At 40.2% G+C, this 24367-nt stretch overlaps 1 protein-coding gene across 2 annotated transcripts; it reads right to left on the bottom strand.

Moving 5' to 3' along the window:
- Nucleotides 1-2492: 2492 nt before the first annotated feature.
- Nucleotides 2493-22760, bottom strand: FKBP8 (FKBP prolyl isomerase 8). Of its 2 annotated transcripts, none has more exons than XM_060785153.2 (9): nucleotides 22683-22760; nucleotides 15997-16289; nucleotides 13553-13722; nucleotides 12897-12985; nucleotides 12053-12270; nucleotides 10167-10339; nucleotides 6843-6920; nucleotides 5014-5151; nucleotides 2493-3314 (listed from the first exon to the last, which is right to left on the bottom strand). In XM_060785153.2, exons 2-9 carry the CDS (start codon nucleotides 16274-16276, stop codon nucleotides 3228-3230), a joined length of 1233 nt encoding a protein of 410 aa, XP_060641136.2. In that variant the 5' UTR covers nucleotides 16277-16289; nucleotides 22683-22760; the 3' UTR covers nucleotides 2493-3227. The 2 variants fall into 2 exon arrangements, with proteins under 2 accessions (XP_060641136.2, XP_060641137.2); XM_060785154.2 differs by lacking the exon at nucleotides 22683-22760 and adding an exon at nucleotides 22635-22677.
- Nucleotides 22761-24367: the final 1607 nt, after the last annotated feature.

Genomic DNA, 24367 nt, shown 5'->3' with positions numbered 1-24367 from the left:
ATTGTATTACATTTCATTATTATATGTATATGTAATACATTATTAGCATGTTATTATTTCAATATATTATTATAGTGTATATACTGAGAGTGGGGGGGGTGCATGGGAGTTTCAGAGGCATCACCAAAGACCATCAGAAAACACATATTTCTTAAGATCTGAAGATCTCGCCAACTGTCCTTCTATTCCCTTTTGGAAACAGACAGGTAATCCTCCCATCCAAAGCCCTCCTCTGCTATGATTGGCCAGCCTCTCAGCCAAGGGATGGACTGGTTCTGAGACTTCAAGCAAGGAGGGGAGAGCAGGCGTGCTCGGCGCATGGCAGCATAATGCGCATGTGCGGGCGAAGGAGAGCCTGCGAGGCTGGAGGAAGATTTGCACTAGCGAATCCCTTCAAGGCATGGGGGTTCTGTATGGGAAGTTTGGCCCAATTCTATCGGGAAGAAGTTCGGGATGCTCTTTGATTGTGGGTGAACTATAAATCCCAGCAACTACACCTCTCAGATGTCAACGTCTATTTTCCCCAAGCTCCGCTAGTGTTCACATTTGGGCATATTAAGTATTTATGCCAAGTTTGGTCCAGATCCATTGGTGTTTGGGTTCACAGTGCTTTCTGGATGTAGTGAACTACAACACCCCCAAATCAAGGTGAATTTCCCTCAAAGACCCGCAGTATTTTTTTCTGGTCATGGGGGCTCTGTGTGCCAAGTTTGGTCTGATTCCCTCTTTGTTGGAGTTCAGAGTGCTCATTGATTGCAGGTGAACTACAAATCCCAGCAACTACAATGACAACCCCCCCAACCCCCCCCCCCCCAACTCTATAAGTATTCAAATTTGGGTGTATCGGGTATTTACGCCAAGTTTGGTCCAGTGAAGGAAAATACACCCTGCATATTTACATGATGCTTCAAAACCACAAGAGAAGGAAACTCTACCCAGGTTAGAAGGAGCACCCAAAGACTATCCAGTCCAACCCTATGAAAAGACACCATCCGATCCCTCCCAACAGATGGCCATCCAGCCTCTGCTTTAACAGTAGCAAAATTAGAGTTATGAAGTAGCAACAAAAATACTGTATATACTCAAGTATAAGCCTAGTTTTTCAGCCCCTTTTTTAGGCTGAAAAAGGTGTCCTCCGCTTATACTGGAGTCAAGGCTTATTATTCGACTCAGTCATTAGTATTATTTTTATTACATTCATTATTTTACTCTATTAATATTATTATCACATTTATTATTTTTCTCTATTTATTGTTATTGTTACATTTATTATTTTTACTTTGTTTATTGTTGCTGTTTTAATTACATTTATTATTTACTCCATTTATTATTATTACATTTATTATTTTACTCTAATGATTATTATCACATTTATTATTTTTCTCTATTTATTGTTATTGTTACATTTATTATTACTTTGTTTATTATTATTGTTTTAATTACATTTATTATTTACTCCATTTATTATTATTACATTTATTATTTTACTCTGATTATTATATTATTTTGCTCTATTATTGTTATTATTACACTTATTATTTCACTCTATTATTATTACATTTATTATTTTACTGTATTATTATTTTTATTACATTCATTATTTGACTCTATTAATATTATTATCACATTTATTATCTTTCTCTATTTATTGTTATTGTTACATTTATTATTTTTACTTTGTTTATTATTATTGTTTTAATTACATTTATTATTTACTCCATTTATTATTATTACATTTATTATTTTGCTCTATTATTATTATTACACTTATTTCACTCTATTATTATTACATTTATTATTTTACTGTGTTATTGTTATTTTTATTACATTTATTATTTTACTCTCTTTATTATTATTGGAAATATACATAAGCACATTTACACTGAAGAAGGTTAGAGTAATGGTTTAATCAGAGTTGGACAGCCTTATCCCCAAGCTCCACCAGTTTTATGTAAATATTTTACAAAAAAATTATGTAAAAATTACAGTTTTATGTAAATATTAAAAACATTTAACCTCCTGATGCCTCAATTCATATAACTGTATTGATATCTATTTCTATTTTGAAATTTACCAGTATCTGCTGCATTTCCCACCCTCGGTTTATACTTGAGTCAATACGTTTTCCCAGTTCCTTATGGTAAAATTAGGTGTCTCGGTTTATATTCGGGTGGGCTTATACTCGAGTATATACGGTAATTTTATGGTTGGGGGTCATCACAACATGAGGAACTATAGTAAGGGGTCGCGGCCTTGGGAAGGTTGAGAAACACTGGTGTACGTCTTCCCTAACATAAGCATTTTATTATGAACAGCTAGACTTATAGGGTGAGTCGCATGTATTGAGAAGAGAGGCTGAACTGTAGTGGAAAGAAATACCCCAAATTCACAATTGCTATTGTGTGAGATTTCGGAATCGAGGCAGCATCGCTTCCGAATCTTACCTGCCTTCTCTGTCCGTTCCGCGGCCGCCACAAACGAGGCCACGCTGCTAGGAGGACGTTGCTTTATTCCAATAGTTTGTTTGAACATGGGGAAAGGAGTTGCCAATGTTTGTCGCAAAATATAATCTTTTGAATGGGAGCAAATAAAAGAACCAAGACCTACGGAGCTGGGGAAAGGCTCCATATGGGCTGGGGTTGGGCAACGAAGGGGAAAGGAAAGGGTTCAAAGCAGTGCTTCAAGTCTTCGACCCCTTATTTCGGGGTTTTTTAAGAAAAGTCTTGAAAGTAAAGACAGAAAAGGAAACGTCACTTCCTTGGCGGAAGATCCCCCAATTCCCAGGTTAACTTCTATGGGGTTTAGAGTCTCTACGGTCGAGACTTGGTGCCAAAGCGGGACTATATTTCGGTATTAGATTCCATGCTTTGGCTCCCATATCATTGTTTCTTCCTGGCCTTTCCATTAGATAGAAAAATCCCATACAGTTGTAAGGAGGGAAAGCGGAAAAGTAAGAGAAATAGGTGTGAAACGTCCAGAGGATGCCACATTTCTGGGACTGCGGGCAGCGAGAAGTCCTCCTTTCCGGCACATGGGTCCCACTTCAACATAGGATGGGCAGGGTGGGTGGAGCCAAAGGTCGGTAAAAGCTAAGACCCGCCCCTTATGCTCCCACCCCCAAATCCCGCCCTGCAGTCCAAAGTTGTGTACCGGTTGTCCCAAACCAAGCGGAAGGGGTGGGAAGTGAGGCGGCGGGGGAGCAAGAGGAAGGAGGGACACCCTGTCTCCTAGTTCCTGGCGGCGATGACGACAGATAGGGCTACTCCACCCAGGGCCACAGCGGTGGCTCCGAAGAGCCACTTCCACGGGATCGACTGGAAAGACAAGGGGATAAAAGCATCAATCCACTGACTTATACGACCGCATGCAGGTCCGTCACATCTCATCACATCCCATTGCAATCATACGATATCCTCGGTTGCTATGAGTTTTCCAGGCTGGAAGGCCACGTTCCAGTCGCATTCTCTCCTGGTTTCACCTGCATCTGTGGCTAATGGTATCTTCAGAGGTTCTGTTGGCAGTGAAGCAAGTGGAGTGCATATATATATGTGTGTATATATTCCTGTGAAATAAGAATCTTTGTCTGTTTGATGCAAGTGTGAATATTGCAATGAGCGAGCTTGATTAGCACTGAGTAGCCTTGACGCTGCAAAGTCAATCAGTGAGGTCTCTGCATAGAGGTAGTGAGGCAAGTGGAGTGTGTGTGTACATATCTATATCTACATCTATATCTATATCTGTGGAATAATGTCCAAGGTGGGAGAAAGAACCCTTGTCAGTTTGAAGCAAGTGTGAATGTTGCAATTAACTAGTTGAATAGCACTGAGCAGCCATGAAGTTTGCGAAGTCAATCAGTGAGGGTCTCTGCATCGAGGTAGTGAAACAAGTAGAGTGTAATAATGTCCAGGGTGGGAGAAAGAACCCTCGTCTGTCTAAAGCAAGTGTGGATGTTGTAATTAGCAGGCTTGATTAGCGTTGAGTAGCCTTGCAGCTGCAAAGTCAATAAGTGAGGGTATCTGGCTGTTGTTGCCTGGAGGCATCCTCTCTTTGGGAGGGGTTAACTGGCACTTGATTGTTTGCTGTCTGGAATTCCCCTGTTTCTGAATGGTATTCTTTATTTACTGTCTTAATTCTGGTTACCAGTATTAAAAAAACCAAACAAACACCAGAATCAAGACAGTAAATAAGGACCACCACTCAAAAAGAGGGGAACCCCAGACAGGAAATGATCAAGTGCCAGTTAACAACTCCCAAATAGATGACAGACAACTCCCAGGCAACAGAGGCTAAGCTACCTCTATGCAAAGACCCTCACTGATTGACTTTGCAACTTCAATGCTATTCAAGCTTGCTAATTGCAACAACCACACTTGCTTTAAACAGAAAGGGTTCTTTCTCCCATTCTGGGCATTATTCCACAGATACATACACACACACACACACACACTCCACCTGCTTCACTACTGCAACAATCACACTTGCTTCCAACAGACAAGGGTTCTTTCTCCCACCCAGGACATCATTCCATATATAGATATAGATATAGACATATCCACACATGCTCCGCTTGCTTCACTACCTCTATACAGATACCCTCACTGATTGACTTTGCAAATTCAATGTTATTCAAGTTTGCTAATTGCAACATTCAGAATAGCTTCAACATACAAGAGTTCTTTCTCCCACTCTGGACATTATTCCACAGGGATATATATACACTCCACTTGCCTCTCTTCCAAACAGTTCTCTGAATATGCCTGCCACAGATGCAGGCCAAAGGTCAGGAGAAAAGTTTATTAAGCAGCAAAAACTTTGTTTTTGCGGGAAGGACTCCTGCTATAGCACAATTTGCTATAGGTTTGCACTGAATATCTCATCCAATTCACACAAACGAAGTTTCTGGAGTAGAACAACAACTTTCAAAGTAAGGACCGTACAATTAAACAGGAATGAACACTTTCAAACCAGAAACAGGAATTGTTTTCCCCAAATTTGTCTGGACCCATGACCTACCCAGGGTGACTTGTCTTTGCATTTTGCAGGGAGATTGCCGGGCCCCGTGTTGCCCAGCATCTTGCGGTACATCTCCGTCTCCACGCTCTTTTGGTCGGCGTGCTTCTTGGCCAGCTTTGAGAGCTCCGTGTGGATGGTCTAAAAGGAGACAAGAGAAGGGACGGAAATCGATTGATAACCTCCATTATTTTTCATATATTAAACAAACAACACGCTGCCCACCACACGTGAAGGCCTTCATACAGGGACCATTTCATCCTAGATTTTATGTGTTTCCTCCACCACATCCCAGTGTTTCTGACTCTCTCCATTGGTGTAGAATTTGCATGACCCCACCCACTCCCTCTCCCTTAACCCTTGCCTTTCTTTTCTATGACACACAGCAAACAGAGGAATTCATCACCAACTGAACATACTAGAGAGCTTTGGGGAGAATTCACCCTGATTTATAGGAGTTGTAGTTACTGCGATGTATAGTTCACCTGCAATCTAAGAGTACTCTGAACTCCACCAAAGGTGGAACTGGACCACACTTGGCACACAGAGCCCCCATGACTAGCAAAAAATATTGGAGGTCTTTGGAGGGAAATTCACCTTGATTTGAGGGAGTTGTAGTTCACCTACATCCAGAGAGCACAATGAGCCCAAACATAGATGGATCTCGACCAAACTTGGCACACAGACCTGATATGCCTAAATGTGATTACTGGGGTGTGGAGATTAGGGGGAACTGACCTTCCTTTCTGGGAGTTGTAGTTCACCCACAACCAGAGAAACAGTGATCTCCACCAATCATGAACCTGGACCAAACTTGGCAGACAGAACCCCCACGACTAACTCAACCTACTGAGGGGACTGACTCACCATAATGGGAGTTGTAGTTTACCCTACAGCCAGAGAGCACACTGAACCCCACCGATGATGCATCTAGAGCAGTGGTTTTCAACCTGGGGTCCCCAGATGTTGTTGGCCTACAACTCCCAGAAATCCCAGCCAGTTCACCAGCTGTTAGGATTTCTGGGAGTTGAAGGCCAAAAACACCTGGGGACCCCAGGTTGAGAACCACTGATCTAGAGTAAACTTGCCCAACATAACAAACTGATGGAGTATCAGGGGGTTAACCAGGAATGATGTGAGTTATAGTTCACCCACAACCTTATGCATTTTGTACAATTAAACAACTGACTTTTTCAAATAACTCGGGCAACATCGGGTACCCAAGCTGGTAATAACAATAAATCTGCATTATTCACCTTGAGCTGGGAGGTTTAGAATAGGTTTAGAATAAATTATTATTATTATTATTATTATTATTATTATTATTATTATCTGAATTTTATCAGTGAATTTTAGCCTGCATTTTAACTCTGTGCTTCTTGTTATATGTATTTTAATAGTATTTTATCTCATTGTTTTAACCATGTTGTATCCCACCTTGTGTCACAAGGAGGGTGGTAACATTAATAATAATAATAATAATAATAATAATAATAATAATTCTGCATTATTTTAACATGCATTTTACCGGTGTGTCAGTTGTTACATGCATTTTAATAGTGTTTATTTCTCTGTTTTAACCCAGTTGTACCCCACCTCAAGCCATAAGGAGAGGTTTGGAATAATAATAATAATAATAATAATAATAATAATAGTAATTACTATTACTATTTCCTCTAACTCTATTTCTGCTTGAGCTCTGATCCGCCTCAATCTGGGGAACAGCTTCCTAATCGTAACGACCCATTTGATGGTGGACTATGCTGACTGAGTCTCTGGCTGGATGGTCGTCTGTTTGTAGGGCTCAGATTGTGCACCGCTGCCAGACTCACCTTGTTAGAAGGCTCTAGCTTCAGCGCCGCTTTCAAGATGGGGATGGCTTCGCTGTATTCGCCTTGCTGAGCCAGCACCTGGACAAATAAATAAAAAAGCCACCTCTAAGACATGTCATGACTTATATGCAAATGCCTGGTCATAAACATTACTTCTATGGATGCTTCGACCCTATTTGAAAGGTTCTTTGCAGATAAAGTTGCTCAGATTTGTTCCGACCTAGATGCCTCTATTGATACAGTCTCTGTGGATGTAACGGGATTCCTTGGAGAAGCGAGACCCAACACATGTATTCTTGCTCCTCCTGGTTAATCAAACAAGCCAGAGGAGGTCTGGTAGACTGAGTGGTGAGAGTAGCCAATGCTTCCCTCACTCAAGGCAAATTTCTAACCAGCCTACAAACAACAGTAGTTAGACCACTGCTAAAGAAACCGTCTTTAGATCTGGCTGAAAATATTGTAATTACTGATCAGTCTTCAACTTCTCCTTCTTGGGCAAGGTCCTGGAGCGTGTGGTGGCTTCGCAACTCCAGAGATTCCTAGAGAATCGGTGGTTCCCATCCTGTGGCCCATGGACCACCAGTGGTCCACAAGAACTTAAACATGGTCCGCAGCCTCACCATTACTACACTGTTGCAACAAGAGTGACTGGTCTTGCAAAACCCTCTTCTAGTGCTGAGGCAATGGGGATGTTGAGAGTGGAGAGGCTGAATACCCACAAAAGATTCCTACTACCACATCAGCTTTAGATTATTAAACATGTTTTTCTGTGGGCGAGCAAATTGTGACTACTGGATGGCATATCTATATAAATAAAAATGTAATGTACGTTTGTGGGATTAATGTAACTCAAAAACCACTGGACGAATTGCCGCCAAATTTGGCCACAAGACACCTACTAACCCAAGGAGTGACCATCACTCAAAAAATTGATTTTATCATTTAGGAGTTATAGTTGCTGGGATTTATAGTTAACTTACAATCAAAGAGCACCCTGAACTCCACCAATGGTGGGTATTGAGTTAGGGAGCTGTAGTTCACCTACATCCAGAGAGCACTGCGGACTAAAAAAAAGATAGATCTGGACCAAACTTGGCATGAATATTCCATATGCCCAAATATGCACACAGATGGGAGTTTGGGGGAAACAGACCTTGACATTTGGGAGTTGTAGTTACTGAGATTTATAGTTCACACTTCCCACAATAAACCCCCATGACCAACAGAGAATACTTAAGGCCATCCAGTCCAACTCTCTTCACCAGGGCAAGAAAACATAATCAAAGTCCTCCTGACAAAAGCCACCCAACCATAGACATAGATAGATATATATGATTCACACACACACAGATATAGTATCATAGATTTGAAAGGGACCCCTAAAGAAGGACAATAACATGTTGCATGTCCCAGAGTAGACAAACCAGACAATTTCCACATCAACACTGACAAAGACACAGCAAGTAATACTGTTTACCCACAAGCATAAATAAATTACATATATTCAAAACCACCACTTTCTCATTATTTTCCAGATCACCAGACTGGGCCACAGCAACGCGTGGCAGAGAACGGCTAGTCTATATAAATAAAAATGTAATATTTGTTTGTGGGATTAACATAACTCAAAAACCACTGGACGAATTGAGATGAAATTTGGAAACAATACACCTATCAGGCCAACGAGTGACCATCACTCATAAAAACACTGAAAAACAAAGCGGAAGGGACTTAAAAAGCCAAAAAACAAAAAGATGCTACAGCGCATGCACAAAACGACTCCCCTTGGCAAACAAAACACACAATAGCATATCCACACTCTCTTCCGGACTACAGCTCCCAGCATCCCCTAGACCAGGCCCTTCAGGAGAGGAGGTTCATCCAAATGCACTGCTTCCAAGCTGCAAGCTTTCTTCTCCTTGGATTTCTTTGACAGCATCCCAGTCCCTGCATATTTCCAATTTCCTATTCCCTGACTGCAACCCTCAGCAATCCTCCAAATAGATAAGATAAATAGATAGATAAGATAGATAAGATAGATAAGATAGATAAGATAGATAAGATAGATAAGATAAGATAGATAAGATAGATAAGATAGATAAGATAGATAAGATAGATAAGATAGATAAGATAGATAAGATAGATAAGATAGATAAGATAGATAAGATAGATAAGATAGATAAGATAGATAAGATAGATAAGATAGATAAGATAGATAGAGATAGAAATAGGTAGGTAGATTGATCAGGAGGACTGCTGGGAGTTGCAGCCCAAGAATAGGTAGAGAAGGAAGAATGGGGAGAAAGAGGGAAGGGAAAAAAAAGGGGGGCGGAAAGGAAGGGAAGAGGAAGAGAAGGAAGGAAGGAAGGAAGGAAGGAAGGAAGGAAGGAAGGAAGGAGAGAAAGAAAGAAAGAAAGAAAGAAAGAAAGAAAGAGAAGAAAGGAAAGAAAGAGGGAAGGGGGAAGAGAAAGAAAGGAGGAGAGAAAGAGGGAGGGAAGATTGGCCACAGCAACGCGTGGCAGGTACAGATAGTGTTCTATATCAGAAACTAGAGCCGATGTGGTCTATCCAATGTACTTTTCTGAATCAAAACTCCAAATAACCAAACCGAATCTAAAGTTGACCAAAAACTGATTCGTAACCCCTGAAATCACAGGTCGCTGATCCTGGAACCCCAGATGTTGGCGGTGGCCAGGAGGGCATTGCACAATTAAAACTTGTGCACCAGATGTGCCCATACCTTGTGAAGCCAGACTCCGGCATGTTGGTCCACGCCTTGGTTACACCCCATTTAGACTACCGTAACATGGTGTATGTGGGGCTGCCCCTGAAGAGTGCCCAGAAACTTCAATTGGTCCAAAGATCTGCAGCCAGGCTACTGACAGCTGCTGGACCCAGTGAGCGTACAACTCCTCTGTTACAGCACATTCATTTATTTATTTATTTATGACATTTATATGCCGTGTGAGGGAGAAAAGTGAGTTATAAAAAAAGCTATTATTATTTTACTTACACAAAAACACAGCATGTCACAGCAAACGAGATATATATGCTGGATTTTGTATCACAAAATCACAAGTCGAACACTTCCGAAGCATCTAGGACTATAAAACAATATCTTTTTTTATAACCCACTTTTCTCCCTCACGGGACCCAAAGAGGCTTACAACATGTCAAAATCATACAAACAACAATCGAAATACACAATTTTAACATGTTGTAAGCCTCTTTGGGTCCTGTGAGGGAGAAAAGTGGGTTATAAAAGATATTATTATTATTATTATTATTATTATTATTATTATTATTATTATTATTATCCCGTACCTTTCCCTTCCGGAAAAGGGCCTTGATGTTGTCTGGCTGCTGCTCCAGGACCTGGTTGCAGGACCGCAAGGCTGCCTCGTAGTGATCCAGTTTCAGCTGAGATGCGGCTAAATTGTTCAGGCATTTCACCTTCACCTCCATCAGCGCCGACTCTTCCTCTGGGCTGAAATCCACTGCAGGAAAGGAAGAGGAGTAAAGTTTAGCCTCAAAAGGGCTACAACTCCCATCAGGCTGATGATGATAGTCCAAAAAGGATATACGATCTCTGGTAGACTTTCCCTTCCAGCTTGCAAAGTCAATACAATATATATTATTATACTGTATTGCCTTGCTATCATCATCATTATCCTCAGCACATAGATGATGGTTTGAAGACAGCAGATTACAGGAGCTGTCTTCATAGACCTGCCAGCAGCTTATGACACAGAAAATCATCACCTCCTCCAGAAAAAAATGTTTAATATCACAAAGGACTACCACCTCACCCACTTCTTAGGAAATCTGCTACAAAACATGAGCTTTTTGGTTGAGTTCCAGGCCCAGAGAAGCAGATGGTGAAGACAGAAGAACGGCCTGCCTCAGAGGAGCATGCTTGCTCCATCAATGTTCAACATTGACACAAATGACCAGTCACTGCCAGAAGGGACAGAGAGCTTCATCTATGCTGACGATCGTGCCATCACTGCTCAAGCAGGGAGCTTTGAAATGGTTAAACAGAAGCTCTCCAAAGATTTAGGTGCTCTTACTGCCTATTACAGGGAAAAACCAGTTGATCCCTAATCTATCTAAAATGCAGATGTGTGCTTTTCATCTTAAGAACAGACAAGCATCTTGAGCTCTGAGGATTACCTGGGAAGGAATCCCACTGGAGCATTGCACCACACCAACATACCTTGGAGTCACTCTGGACTGTGCTCTGACTTACAGGAAGAACTGCTTGAATATCAAGCAAAAAGTAGGTGCTAGAAATAATGTCATATGAAAGCGGACTGGCACAACCTAGGGATCACAACCAGACACAGAGAAGACATCTGCCCATGTGCTTTGCTACTCTGCTGCTGAATATGCACGCCCAGTGTGGAATACATCTCACCAAATTAAAACAGTGGCTCTTAATGAGACATTCCACATTATCACAGGATGCCTACACCCAATACCACTGGAGAAATTATACTGTTTAGCTGGTATCGCACCACTTGACATCCGTCAGAAAGTAGCAGTCAGTAATGAAAGAACCAAGGCAATGACATCTCCAGCCCACCCCCTGTTCAGATATAAGCCAATATGCCAACTTCTTAAATCAAAAAACAGCTTCCTGAAATCTACAGAGATACTCGAAGGAACACTTCAGCAAGTAAGAGTCCAAAAGCGGCAGGCTAAAACCCGGAACTTCAATCAGTAGCTGAGACCAGATGAGAAACTCCCTCCTGAGCACAGAGGAAGACTGTGTGACTTGGAAGGCACTGAACAGGCTGCACTCTGGCACCACAAGATGCAGAGTCAACCTTAAGAAATGGGGACACAAAGTAGAGTCCATGAATGTATATTTAGTGTGTGTGTGCGTGCACACACACACATATGTATATATATTTTATATGTATATATGTATATTTAGTGTGTGAATATTTAGTGTGTGAATATTTAGTGTGTGTATATTTAGTGTGTGTATATTTAGTGTGTATATAATTAGGTCTCCTTATTTTCAAAGGCCAAGCGGGGATTCGAAGCCTGCTTTTCCATTATCCTGTTCCAATGCTCAAACCCTACTATTTATTTGGACTGTGCCATCTTGGAATGTCACACCCTAGAAAAGCTTTGGTACGAGAACTAAGCTGCTAGTCCTCTTGATGCAAACGAAATCGGAATGAAGGCCTGCATGCGATCACCTTTTGAACTGGAGCCCACGATTTTAAGGGCGATGTCATAGGAGTTGATGGCCAAGACGTAGTCAGCCCGCTGGTAGTGGACGTTGCCCCGTTCCCGCTTCTGGTTGGCCCTCTCTGCCTTCTCCATCCCGCTCAGGAGCTCCAAATCAGGGGCGTCCCGGGCTTCCAGAAGCTCCACTTCGAGGGCCAGGTTTGCATCAGGGGGCACAATGGGGCTCCTGTTCAGGGAGATGGAGAAATGCTAGGGCACAATGTTCTTGTTGGATTACTCCTGGTTATTATTATTATTATTTATAGTATCTATATTCTGCCCTTCTCAGGGATCACAGAACATTGATATGGCAAATATTCAATGCTGTTATACACTGACAAGACAGACAACTGTTGATAGATAGAGGTATATATAGGTTTTCCCATCTTCGGCATCTTGGAGGTTGTGCTTGGTTCCGGCCACGAAGGTTTCTGTCGCTCCATTTTCTCTGCAAAACAGCTTTGTTTGTAAATTTCCTCCTTGACTGAATCACCGGCATTTTTCTGGCATTTCCTTATGGGTGCCTTAAATACCTCCCTGCTTTAAAGCGGTACCTATTTATCTACTCATGTTTGTTTTTGAACTACTAGCTAAGCAGAAGCTGGGCTAAAAGCCAGGAGCTCACCTGGGCCCAGGTTTAGAACTGTCAACCTTCTGATTGGTAAGATTTACTGGAGCTGGCAGTTAACCTGCTGTGCTAAAGCCTGGTTAAGCTTTCCTCCCAACTACAGGGCCCCTTCTGAACTTTTCCTCCCAAACAGGAAATTCCGCTATTGGCCTTTTAGATGCCAGGTCGCTTTCTATGGATCATACCTCCCCTGAGGGCCATAGCAGTATTTGGCGTCTGAAAGAATAAGAGCCGTCTCTCCCATCTCCATCAGTTGCACGCACAGATCGAGGGCCTGTGAGGAAGAGAGGGAAAGAGCAGGACACAAAGCTCCAAATTACTAATTCGAACATTACAGAACAAAGTGGAAGCCTCCAAAATGTTTCAGGGAGACTAGTAAAGATTTGTTGTTTCTGAGAGAGCTGCGTTTTATTTTTGTTCAATGTAACATACTCCATAATTGTCTGGAGTGGGATGAGGAAAGGAGGCCAATGTGACTGACAACAGCAGCTACATGCTGTTTCATTTTTTCCTTGTCAGCCAATTACGCAGCTGTGTGATTGGCTGACAAGGAAAGTTTCTGCAAAGCTGGTCCCCTCCCCTCAGTGTTTGTTTCTTTGTGGCATTAGTAGGAGACAAAGATGTGTGTTTAAACAGTTTTTAAATTCCTAAAAATCAGTAGATGAACAAATCTTTCTGAAACTTTGCAGGATTGATGCCCTGCTTATGTTGTCTCATTGTGCAGAAATCCAAGGGGATACCTCTTGTCCAGGAAGGAAAGAATCCCAGTCAACCGACTAACCAAAGTCTGATTCAGAACTGGCCACTTTTGACTCCTATTTCCTGGCATGCCCATTCTCACCTGCATGACATCACAGTCTCCCAGCGTGAAGGTGAGCTGGGGTTCTTCTTCCACCTCCGTCCCATCCTCCAAGGAGGCCTTGAGCCGCACAGTCACCTCCTGGCCTTTGACCGGCTTGCTTTCCCGGCCACGGCCCGCAACAAGAACCTTCTTCTTTAACAAGCCGCTTCCTGGAACAGGTGAAAAAACAGAAGGCAAATATTATGCAAAGAGAAAACTGGTATTGGACTATTTTTCAGCGTTGTATTTTAATTGATTTGGACGTTTGATTCTATTTCAAGTTGAGGAGGGAAGAGACAGAGATTGTGGGACACGTATTGTTGAAGGCTTTCATGGCCAGAACTACTGGGTTGCTGTGAATTTTTTCAGTCATGTTCCAGCAGCATTCTCTCTTGACATTTCTCCTGCATCTGTGGCTGGCATCTTCAGAAGTTCTGTTGGCAGTGAGGCAAGTGAAGTGTATATATCCCTGTGGAATAATGTCCAGGGTGGGAGAAAGAACCTTTATCTGTTTGAAGCAAGTGTGAATGATGCAATTAGCAAACTTGAATAACATTGAGTAGCCATGAAGCTGCAAAGTCAATCAGTAAGAGCCATCAGCAAAGATCCACCTAGAGGAAAAGTGTTCTTACCATGCATCAAGGAAACCAATGACCACGTAGGGAAGCTGACGAAGACACACAACATACAAACAATCTACAGACCCACCACGAAAATTCAAAAAGGATAAGAGGGATGCTCTAACTACTGCAGGAGTCTACCGTATACCATGCAGCTGTGGACAAGTCTACACAGGGACCACCAAACGCAGCAGCACAAACACAAATCAAGGAACATGAAAGGCACTGCAGACTAATTCAACCAGAGAAGTCAGCCATAGAAGAGCACCTGATGAGCCAACCTGGACACAGCATACTATTGGAGGACACAGAAATGCCAGACCGCTCTTACAACCATCATGTCAGACTACACAGAGAAGCTGTTGAAATCCACAAGCATATGGACAATTTCAACATGAAAATGAACAAAATCTAGTTATCAGTATTTAAAAAATACCAGAATCAAAACAGTAAATAAAAAACACCAAACAGGAGAACTCCAGACAACAAGCAATCAAATTGCCAGTGAACACCCCCCAAGCAGAGGGTGCCTCCAAGCAACAAAGGCTAAGCTACCTCTATGGAGACACTCTCACTGATTGACTTTGCAGCTTCATGGCTACTCAATGCTATTCAAGTTTGCTAATTGCAACATTCACAAATAATTGCTTTAAACAGACAAGGTTTTTTTCTTCTACCCTGGACATCATTCCACAGATATATATATATCTATATAAATAAAAATGTAATGTTCGTTTGTGAGATTAACATAACTCAAAAACCACTGGACGAATTGACACCAAATTTGGACATAATACATCTATCAGGCCAACGAGTGACCATCACTCATAAAAACATTGAAAAACACAGCAAAAGAGACTTAAAAAGCAAAAAACAAAAAAATACATTGCAACGTAGCGCAAAACTATACATATACACAAAGACACATATATACATACATACACAAATATATACACACACACATATATGCATACATATACACACACAAAAAGGAAGGAGAGAAAGAAAGAAAGAAAGGTAGAGAAGGAAGGAAAGAGAGAAGGAAATAAAAAGTGAAAGAAGAAAAGAGCGATGGAAGGAAGGAGAGAAGGGACGAAAGAGAAAGAGGGAGGGAGGGAAGGAAAGAGAGAAGGAAGGCTAGAACCAAAGAGCAAAGGAAGGGAGGAAAGAAACAAGTGGAGAAGGAAGAAAGAAGAAGAAAAAGAGGGAAGGAAGGAAAGAAGGAGGGAGGGAAAGTGAGAAAGAAAGAAGGAAAGAAAGAAAGAGGGAAGGTTGGCCACAGCAACGCGTGGCAGGTACATCTAGTGTATATATGTATGTATACACACACACACAGTCCACTTGCTACCTCTATGAGGATATCCTTACTGATTGACTTTGCAACTTCAAGGCTATTCGATGCTATTCAAGCTTTCTCAATGCAACATTCACACTTACGGCTGCAAATCCAACCAAATCAAGCCCTAACCTTTTCTGTGGTGGCCCCGCGGTTATGGAACGCCCTCCCCATGGAGGTAAGATCAGCCCCCTCATTGATGATATTCCGGAAAAGACTAAAAACCTGGATGTTCGAGCAGGCGTTCGGTTAACTCAGTGCAATAAGTGTAATGATTGAAGGACTGGCAATTTGGACGACGAAACTGGATCGCGATTTTAGTCAAGACATGAATTTGATTGTTTATTGATATATGTATTGTGGATTGTGTTTTTATGTTTTTAAACTGTATACTGTTGTTTGTTATAAGTTGTTGTAAACCGCGTTGAGTCGCCGGCTAGGCTGAGAAACGGCGGTATACAAGTATAGCAAATAAATAAATAAATAACCTAATACGTCAAGCCATTCTGGGGCCTCCTCAGGGCCACCATCCTCCTCCGCAGGGGCATCGGGTGCAGTTCCTTCCTTGCTCATCTTGGTGGGGACATCCTCCAGAGGAGGGAGGCCGCTCATGTCCTCATCCTCGTCGTTGTCCAGGACCTCAAAGTCCTCCCCGCTGTCCATCAGGGAAGGGTTGGCCTTTTCCAGCTCCGGGGAAGTCAGGTCCACGATGCTGGTCCCAGCCCAGTCGGGAGAGATGTCCTCCGCACCGTCCCCTTCGGAAGCCATGGCACCGGACGAGCTGCAAGGGAAAGGAGAGAGGCATAAAGCGGTGGTTCCTACTTGGTGACAGAAAGACCTAATGAGGGCTGCAGTAGCCATCCGTTTGGAGATACTCCCATAATAATAAATAAAATTATTGAAACTGCAACGAGAACTAAAGTAAATAATAGCATAAATCTGTGATAAGTTGAAGTTATGTGGTTGTGTGCATTCAAAGGGATTGCTGTTGTCACTTTTTTGGGGGGAGGAGAATGGTTTTTGTCTAATTTTTTTTAAAAAATCTCCCAAAATCTGTAGGTGAGTGACTCTTTCTGAAACTTTAAAAATGAGGAAAAAGGGAGCCCCTGAAGTTACCCCAAATATAGTAATTATGAGCAATTACTATAACAAAATAGTAATAAACAGCTACTGGTTCATACTGGACTTCTGAATTTGCCAGGACTTATTGCACAAGAGCCAGCAAAGAAACTGAGACAGCAAGGTTATTATTATTATTATTATTATTATTATTGGGTAGTAGAGCACAGCTACTGGTTCATACTGGACTTTAGAATTTGCCAGGACACACTACACAAGACCCAGCAAGAAAACTGGGGGAACCAAAGTTGATGGTGATGTATTATTATTATTATTACTATTATTAATGAGGACGTAGTTCTTGAAATGTGTGATTACTACTATTATTATTAGTGAGGACATAATTCTTGAAATGCGTGTGATAAAGCATAGCTACTGGTTTATAATGGACTTTAGAATTTGCCAAGACGTAATACTCAAGAGCCAGCAAGAAAACCAAGGTTGATATTGATGTATTATTATTATTATTATTATTATTATTATTATTATTAATGGGGACATAGTTCTTGAAATGCGTGTGATAAAGCATAGCTACTGGTTTATAATGGGCTTTAGAATTTGCCAGGACGTATTACACAAGAGCCAGCAAGAAAACCGGGGGAACCAAGGTGATGTTGATTTATTATTATTATTATTACTATTATTAATGAGAACATAGTACTTGAAATGCATGTGATAAAGCATAGCTACTGGTTTATAATAGACTTCAGAATTTGCCAGGACTTATTACGGATGAGCCAGCAAGGAAACCGGGAGACCTAGGTTGCCGTTTTATTATTATTATTATCATTATTATTATTATTATTATTATTAAGAAGGATATATTTCTTCCAATGTGGGTGGCAAAGCAGAGTTCAGAGAATAATAATAATAATAATAATAATAATAATAATAATAATGACTCAGAATTGCCAAAGCCAATCCCAGAACAGCCAGCAAAGGACACTGGGAGGCCAAGGTTCAAATCCATGCTTAGTAATAGAAACTGAGCTTGGGAAAGTGACACTCTCTCAGCTTCTAAGGAAAGCAAATTGAAACCTCAATTGAACCAATCTTGCCTTGAAAACCCTATGATAGTGAACTACTTGCTTGGCTTTTTGAAAAAGGAAGCGTTAAAGGCATACCGGCAATCTCACGGAGACAGAGGATGCGGGTGCAGGCGTATGCTGATGAGCCTCCGCCAAAGAACAAAACAGCTCTGGCCGCAAGGAAGGCAACTAACTCACCGGCAAAACAGGTTTGGTCGGGATGGTTATGATCCCATAACCATTCCTAGCAGCTTCCCGGCCAGGCAAGATGCAAAGCGCTGATAATTTTACAATGGTGGATCCAGCAGGTGGATCCAGTTCCTGCTTGCAATGATGTTCCTGTGGGATTGGTTAGCTTGGAAAAGAGGCTGAGAGAGTGAGACTTTAATAAAGCAACATAGTGGGTTTCCAGATGGCCGAAGTCTCTGGAGTCACCGTCCAACACTCAAGCCGTAACAACCTATTCCTCTTAGACAGACAGGAGTAAATCGTATTCTTCCTATAGTAATAGTATTAAATATGAGAAAGGGAGTGAACATAAAAAGATAGGAACTGCTGTAGGTTTCTAAGTGTAATTTGCACTGTTTTTAGCATTGCAAGCCACTTTGAGCCTTGCTTAAGAGAAGAATAACTCAAAAACCACTGGACGAATTGACCCCAAATTTGGACACAATACACCTCTCAGGCCAACGAGTGACCATCACTCATAAAAACACTGAGAAACACTGCAGAAGTGACTTAAAAAGCCAGAAAAACAAAAATTAAATTACAATGCATGCGCAAATCCACAGATAGATAGATTGATTGATAGATATGCAACCATACATATACACATATACACACACAAAATACATATACACAGACTGGGCCACAGCAACGTGTGGCAGGGAATGGCTAGTAGAATACTAAAAATACTAAGAAGAAAAATATAAATAAATAAATATAATATTGTTAATTTATATTACTACTATACAATCTATATACCTAATAAAAGTGAAAAATCATCTTGATTTATAGGAATTATAGTTCACCAACATCCAGAGAACACTGTGAACCCAAACAATAATCGATCTGGACAAAATTTGACATGCATACTTGATATACCAAAATACTAGTGGGGTTTGGGGGGGGGGGGAGGGATTGGCCTTGACATTTGTTAGTTGTAGGTACCGGGATCTATAATTCACCTGCAATCAATGAGCACTCTAAACTCTACCGAAGAGGGAATTGGACCAAACTTGACACACAGAGCCCCCATGACCAGGAAGAAATACTGGAGGTCTTTGGGGGGAAATTCACCTTGATTTGGGGGAGTTGTAGTTCAACTACATCCAGAGAGCTCTGTGAACCAACACCAATGGATCTGGATCAAACTTGGCACACCGACCTCATGTGCCGAAATGTGATTACTGGAGGAATTTGGGGGGAACCAACCTTCATTTCTGGGAGTTGTAGTTCACCCACAACCAGGGAAACTGTGACGTCCATCAATGGTGGACCTGGACCAAATTTGGCACACAGACCCCTGTGACTTACTCATCCTCCTGGAGGGGTTTGAGGGGAGAGAATCACCATAGTGGGAGTTGTAGTTTACCCTGCAGCCAGTTAGTACACTGAACCCCAGCCATGATGAATCTAGAGCAGTGGTTCTCAACCTTCCTAATGCCACGACCCCTTAATACAGTTCCTCATGTTGTGGTGCCCCCCAACCATAAAGTTATTTTCGTTGCTACTTCACAACTGTCATTTTGCTACTATTATGAATTGTAATGTAAATATCTGTTAAGCAAGATGTATTTTCATTCACTGGACCAAATTTGGCACAAATACCCTATATGTCTAAATTTGAATACTAGTGGGACTTGGGGGGGATTGATTTTGTCATTTGGGAGCTGTAGTTGCTGGGATTTATAGTTCACCTACAATCAAAGAGCATTCTGAACTCCACCAAGGATGGAATTGAATCAAAAAGGCTCACAGAACTCCCATGACCAACAGAAAATACTGGAAGGTTTTGGTGGGCATTGACCTTGAGTTCTGCAGTTGCAAATCACCTACATCCAGACAGCACTATGGACTCAAACAATGATGAGTCTGGACCAAGCATGGCACGGATACTCAATATGCCCTGATATGAATACTGGTGGAGCATGGGGAAAACAGACCTTGACATTTGGGAGTTGTAGTTGCTTGGATTTATAGTTCACCTACAATCAGAGAGCATTCTGAAGCCCACCAATGATAGAATTGGGCCAAACCCCCCACACAGAACCCCCATGTGGGCCACAGCAACGCGTGGCAGGGGACAGCTAGTATTTACATAAAACTGTAATTTTTACATATTTGTTTTTGTAAAATATTTGCATAAAACTGGTGGAGCTTGGGGATAAGGCTGTCCAACTCTGATTAAACCATTACTCTAACCTTCTTCGGTGTAAATGTGCTTTCGTATACTTCCAATAATAATAAAGAGAGTAAAATAATAAATATAATAAAAAATAACAATAATACAGTAAAATAATAAATGTAATAATAATAGAGTGAAATAATAAGTGTAATAATAACAATAATAGAGCAAAATAATAAATGTAATAATAATCATTAGAGTAAAATAATAAATGTAATAATAATAAATGGAGGTGCTCTTGGGGGAAAATAGACCTTGACATATGCGAGTTGTAGTTACTGGGATGTATAGTTCACCTACAGTCAAAGAGCATTCTGAACTCCACCAATAATAAAATCGGGCCAAATTTCCCACACAGAACCCCCACAACCAACAGAAAATACTGTGTTTTCTGATGGTCTTTGGCGTTCCCTCTGACACCCCATCGCGACCCCCCCCCCAGGGGTCCCGACCCCCAGGTTGAGAAACTCGGAGCAAACATAGCAAACTTGAAGTACTGATGGACTTTCTCGGGGTTAACCTGGCATGATGTGAGTTGTAGTTCACCCACAACTTTATGCATTTAGGACATTTACAAAACTGACTTTTTCAAATAACATGGGCAATGCCAGGCACCCAAGCTAGTAATAAGTAAAAGAAAATACAACAACATGAAACCAGTAATAACATTACATAAAATAAAATAATAAAATTAGTATAATATAATATTATGTGTGTGTGTGTGTGTGTGTGTGTATTACTAATCTATACACATAATAAAAGTGAAAATGTGTATGACTGTATGTGGTGGAGGTGTCCAGTTACACAGACAGCCTCCTGCCTCCACAAAGGCTATAGTTCCCACTATGCAGGAAGCACCGATTGCCCTCCCTCCACTGACATTCCAGGTTAGAGTGGGCACTATGAACATGTTTCCCTACCCCTGGCAATGTCGTCCCCAAACACCATACTGCACGACACCCAAGGAAAGCTTTCATTCAGAGACGAATTCATCCTAGATGTTCTGTTTTGCCTCCAACAAACAACAACAGAGAGGAAACAAAAAAGGACTTCTAATCACCTCTCAACAAAAGTTTGCTCCAGGCACTGTCAGGCCATTATATCAAGGTGGTCAGCTGAAACATTCACACCTAGCTCCAACAGACAAGAGTCCTTTGTCTCACCCTGGTCATTCCACAGATATATAAACCCTTTTTCCTAGTTCCAACAGACCTCACTACCTCTGAGGATGCTTGCTATAGATGCAGGTGAAACGTCAGGAGAATGCCTCTAGACCATGGCCATATAGCCCGAAAAAACCTACAACTCAGTGATTCCGGCCATGAAAGCCTTCGATAATACATTAAACAATGCTTTTTTCAAATAACTCGTGGACCGCCGAGTCCCCAAGCTAGTATTACTAATAGACATAAAATTAATATAAAACAATATAATATATGTATAATAATAATAATAATAATAATAATAAAACTTTATTTATACCCCGCTACCATCTCCCCAAGGGACTTGGAGTGGCTTACATGAGGCCAATCCCAACAACACATCGATAAAAACAACAAGCAATAAGCAAAATAAATAATACAATTAATATAACTCACACATAGACAATAACACACAATGATTTCAAAACCTATGGCTGGGCCAGATGTAATTAAACCAAAAGTAGAGAGCAACCCAACGGGTAATTAAAGTGCTTCTGAGGATATTTTATATATTATAAATATACAATTTAATAATAATAATAATAATAAGAGAAGAATGTGGGATATAAATATAGTGCTAAAATATTACTAATAAAAATAAATTAAATTAAATATAATTAATATAATATTATGGGTGTGCATATATTACTAATATACAATTTAATAATAATAGGAGAAGTGGGATACAAATATTACTAATAAGAATAAAATAAAATAAATAAAATAGAATTAATATCATATAATATTATGAGTGTGCATATATTACTAATACACAATTTAATAATAATAAGAGTAGTGGGATACAAATATTACTAATAAGAATAAAATTAAATAAATAAAATATAATTAATATCATATAATATTATGTGTGCGTATATATTACTAATATACAATTATTATTAGCATTATTATTATAAGAGAAGAAAGGAGGATATAAATATAATATTAAAATAGGAATAATAGAATAAAATACATATAATATAAAGTGTATATATTACTAATATATTATTTAATAATAATAATAATAATAATAATTTTATGATTTCCTCATGGCGGTTCACGGCACAGTCAAAACACACAAACATTGCAAGAAAAAAAATCCATAAACGCATGTATTAAAATGTTAGTTCTAGAATATACCAATTCTATCAAATGCATATGGAGTACACAGGGCAGAGATTGAAACACATTGAGAAACCTAAAGACTGTAGACATTATGCTGGGTGGAAGGAGGAAGAAATTAAAAGCAGGAGAGAAGCCAGATTCTGAATGTCTTGCACTCATCTTGCAAGCCATTGCAAGCAGAAGAGAGAAGCGACCCATTGCAATGCAAAGGCAGTAGGGTGGGCAGGAAATGGCATGGCTTTTACCCCAATCTCCAATCCCCCTTCACTTTCCTCTGCTTGCAAAACACTCACCTGGACCCAGGAATTGCTCACTTCCTTGGTCCCGCCTCTCTTTCCATCAGCTGATGGCCGAGGAGGCGGCTGATAGGCTGCGAGAGCTGCCACTCCAGCCTGACCTCCGCACACCCCCATTGCGCAACCTCTTAAAGGGACAGTGACCATCCCCAGACTGTATATTTACCACCAGCTTTCTACTTATGCCTTTTCAGACTACAGTTCTCATCAGGCTTCTCTTTGTGATTACAGTTCTCACCAGCTTTTCCTTAATGTCTTTACAGACTACATTTCCCATCAGCCTCTCTGTCTTTTCAGATTACAGTTCCCATCAGCCTTGACTTTGTGACCTTTCGGATTACAGTTCCCATCAGCCTTTCCTTAATTTCTTTACAGACTACAGTTCCCATCAGACTTTGTGTCATTTCAGATTACAGTTCCCATCAGCCTTTGTGTCTTTTCAGATTACAGTTCCCATTAGTCTTCCCTTTGGGTCTTTATAGACTACAGTCCCAATCTGCCTTTATGTCCTTTTGGACTACAGTTCACACCAGCCTTCCCTTTGTGTCTTTAAACTACAGTTCCCATCAAGCTTCCCTTTGACTTTACAGACTACGGTTCCCATCATCCTTCCCTTTGTACCCTTTCGGATTACAGTTCCCATTAGCCTTTCCTGAATGTCTTTACAGACTACAGTTCCCATCATCCTTCCTTTTGGGTCCTTACAGGCTACAGTTCCCATCAGCTTTTCCTTAAGGTCTTTACAGACTACAGTTCACATCAAGCTTTCCTTTGTGTCTTTACAGACTACAGTTCCCATCATCCTTCCCTTTGTGTCTTTACAGGCTACAGTTCCCATCAGCTTTTCCTTAAGGTCTTTACAGACTACAGCTCACATCAGCTTTTCCTTAAAGTCTTTACAGACTACAGTTCACATCAAGCTTTCCTTTGTGTCTTTACAGGCAACAGTTCCCATCAGCTTTTCCTTAAGGTCTTTACAGACTACAGTTCCCATCAAACTGACCTTTGCCCCGATCCGAGGTTTTAAAATGAATCTGCGTATTCAGGATGACTCAGTGGAGAGAATGAAGTAATACTTTAACTGGAAGAATAATATAATATTTTATATTGACATATAATATTAATAATAATATTATACATTATAATACTAATAATAATATGATATAATACATAATACTAATATTGTGCTATGCTAATAATATCATATATTACATATTCATATAATATTAATAATACACTATAACAATATATAATACTAATATTGTGCTATGCTAATATTATCATATATTATATATTCATATAATATTAATAATACACTATAATAATATATAATACTAATATTGTGCTATGCTAATATCATCATATATTATATATTCATATAATATTAATAATACACTATAATAATATATAATACTAATATTGTGCTATGCTAATATCATCATATATTATATATTCATATAATATTAATAATACAATATAACAATATATAATACTAACATTGTGCTATGCTAATATTATTATATATTATATATTCATATAATATTAATAATGTAATATAATACTATATAATACCAATATAACACTAATATATGAAATATATTACTGCTGATAATATATAATAATATAAAAATGGCAATACTATTTTATTGTTTTCTGAAAAGATGAAGCGGGATATCAATCCA

The sequence above is a fragment of the Anolis sagrei genome, chromosome X (genome assembly GCF_037176765.1).
Source record: "Anolis sagrei isolate rAnoSag1 chromosome X, rAnoSag1.mat, whole genome shotgun sequence".
In the NCBI taxonomy this organism is placed as follows: Eukaryota; Metazoa; Chordata; class Lepidosauria; order Squamata; family Dactyloidae; genus Anolis; species Anolis sagrei.
Note: the sequence above shows the minus strand (reverse complement) of the source record. Positions and strands in the feature narration are given on the sequence as shown.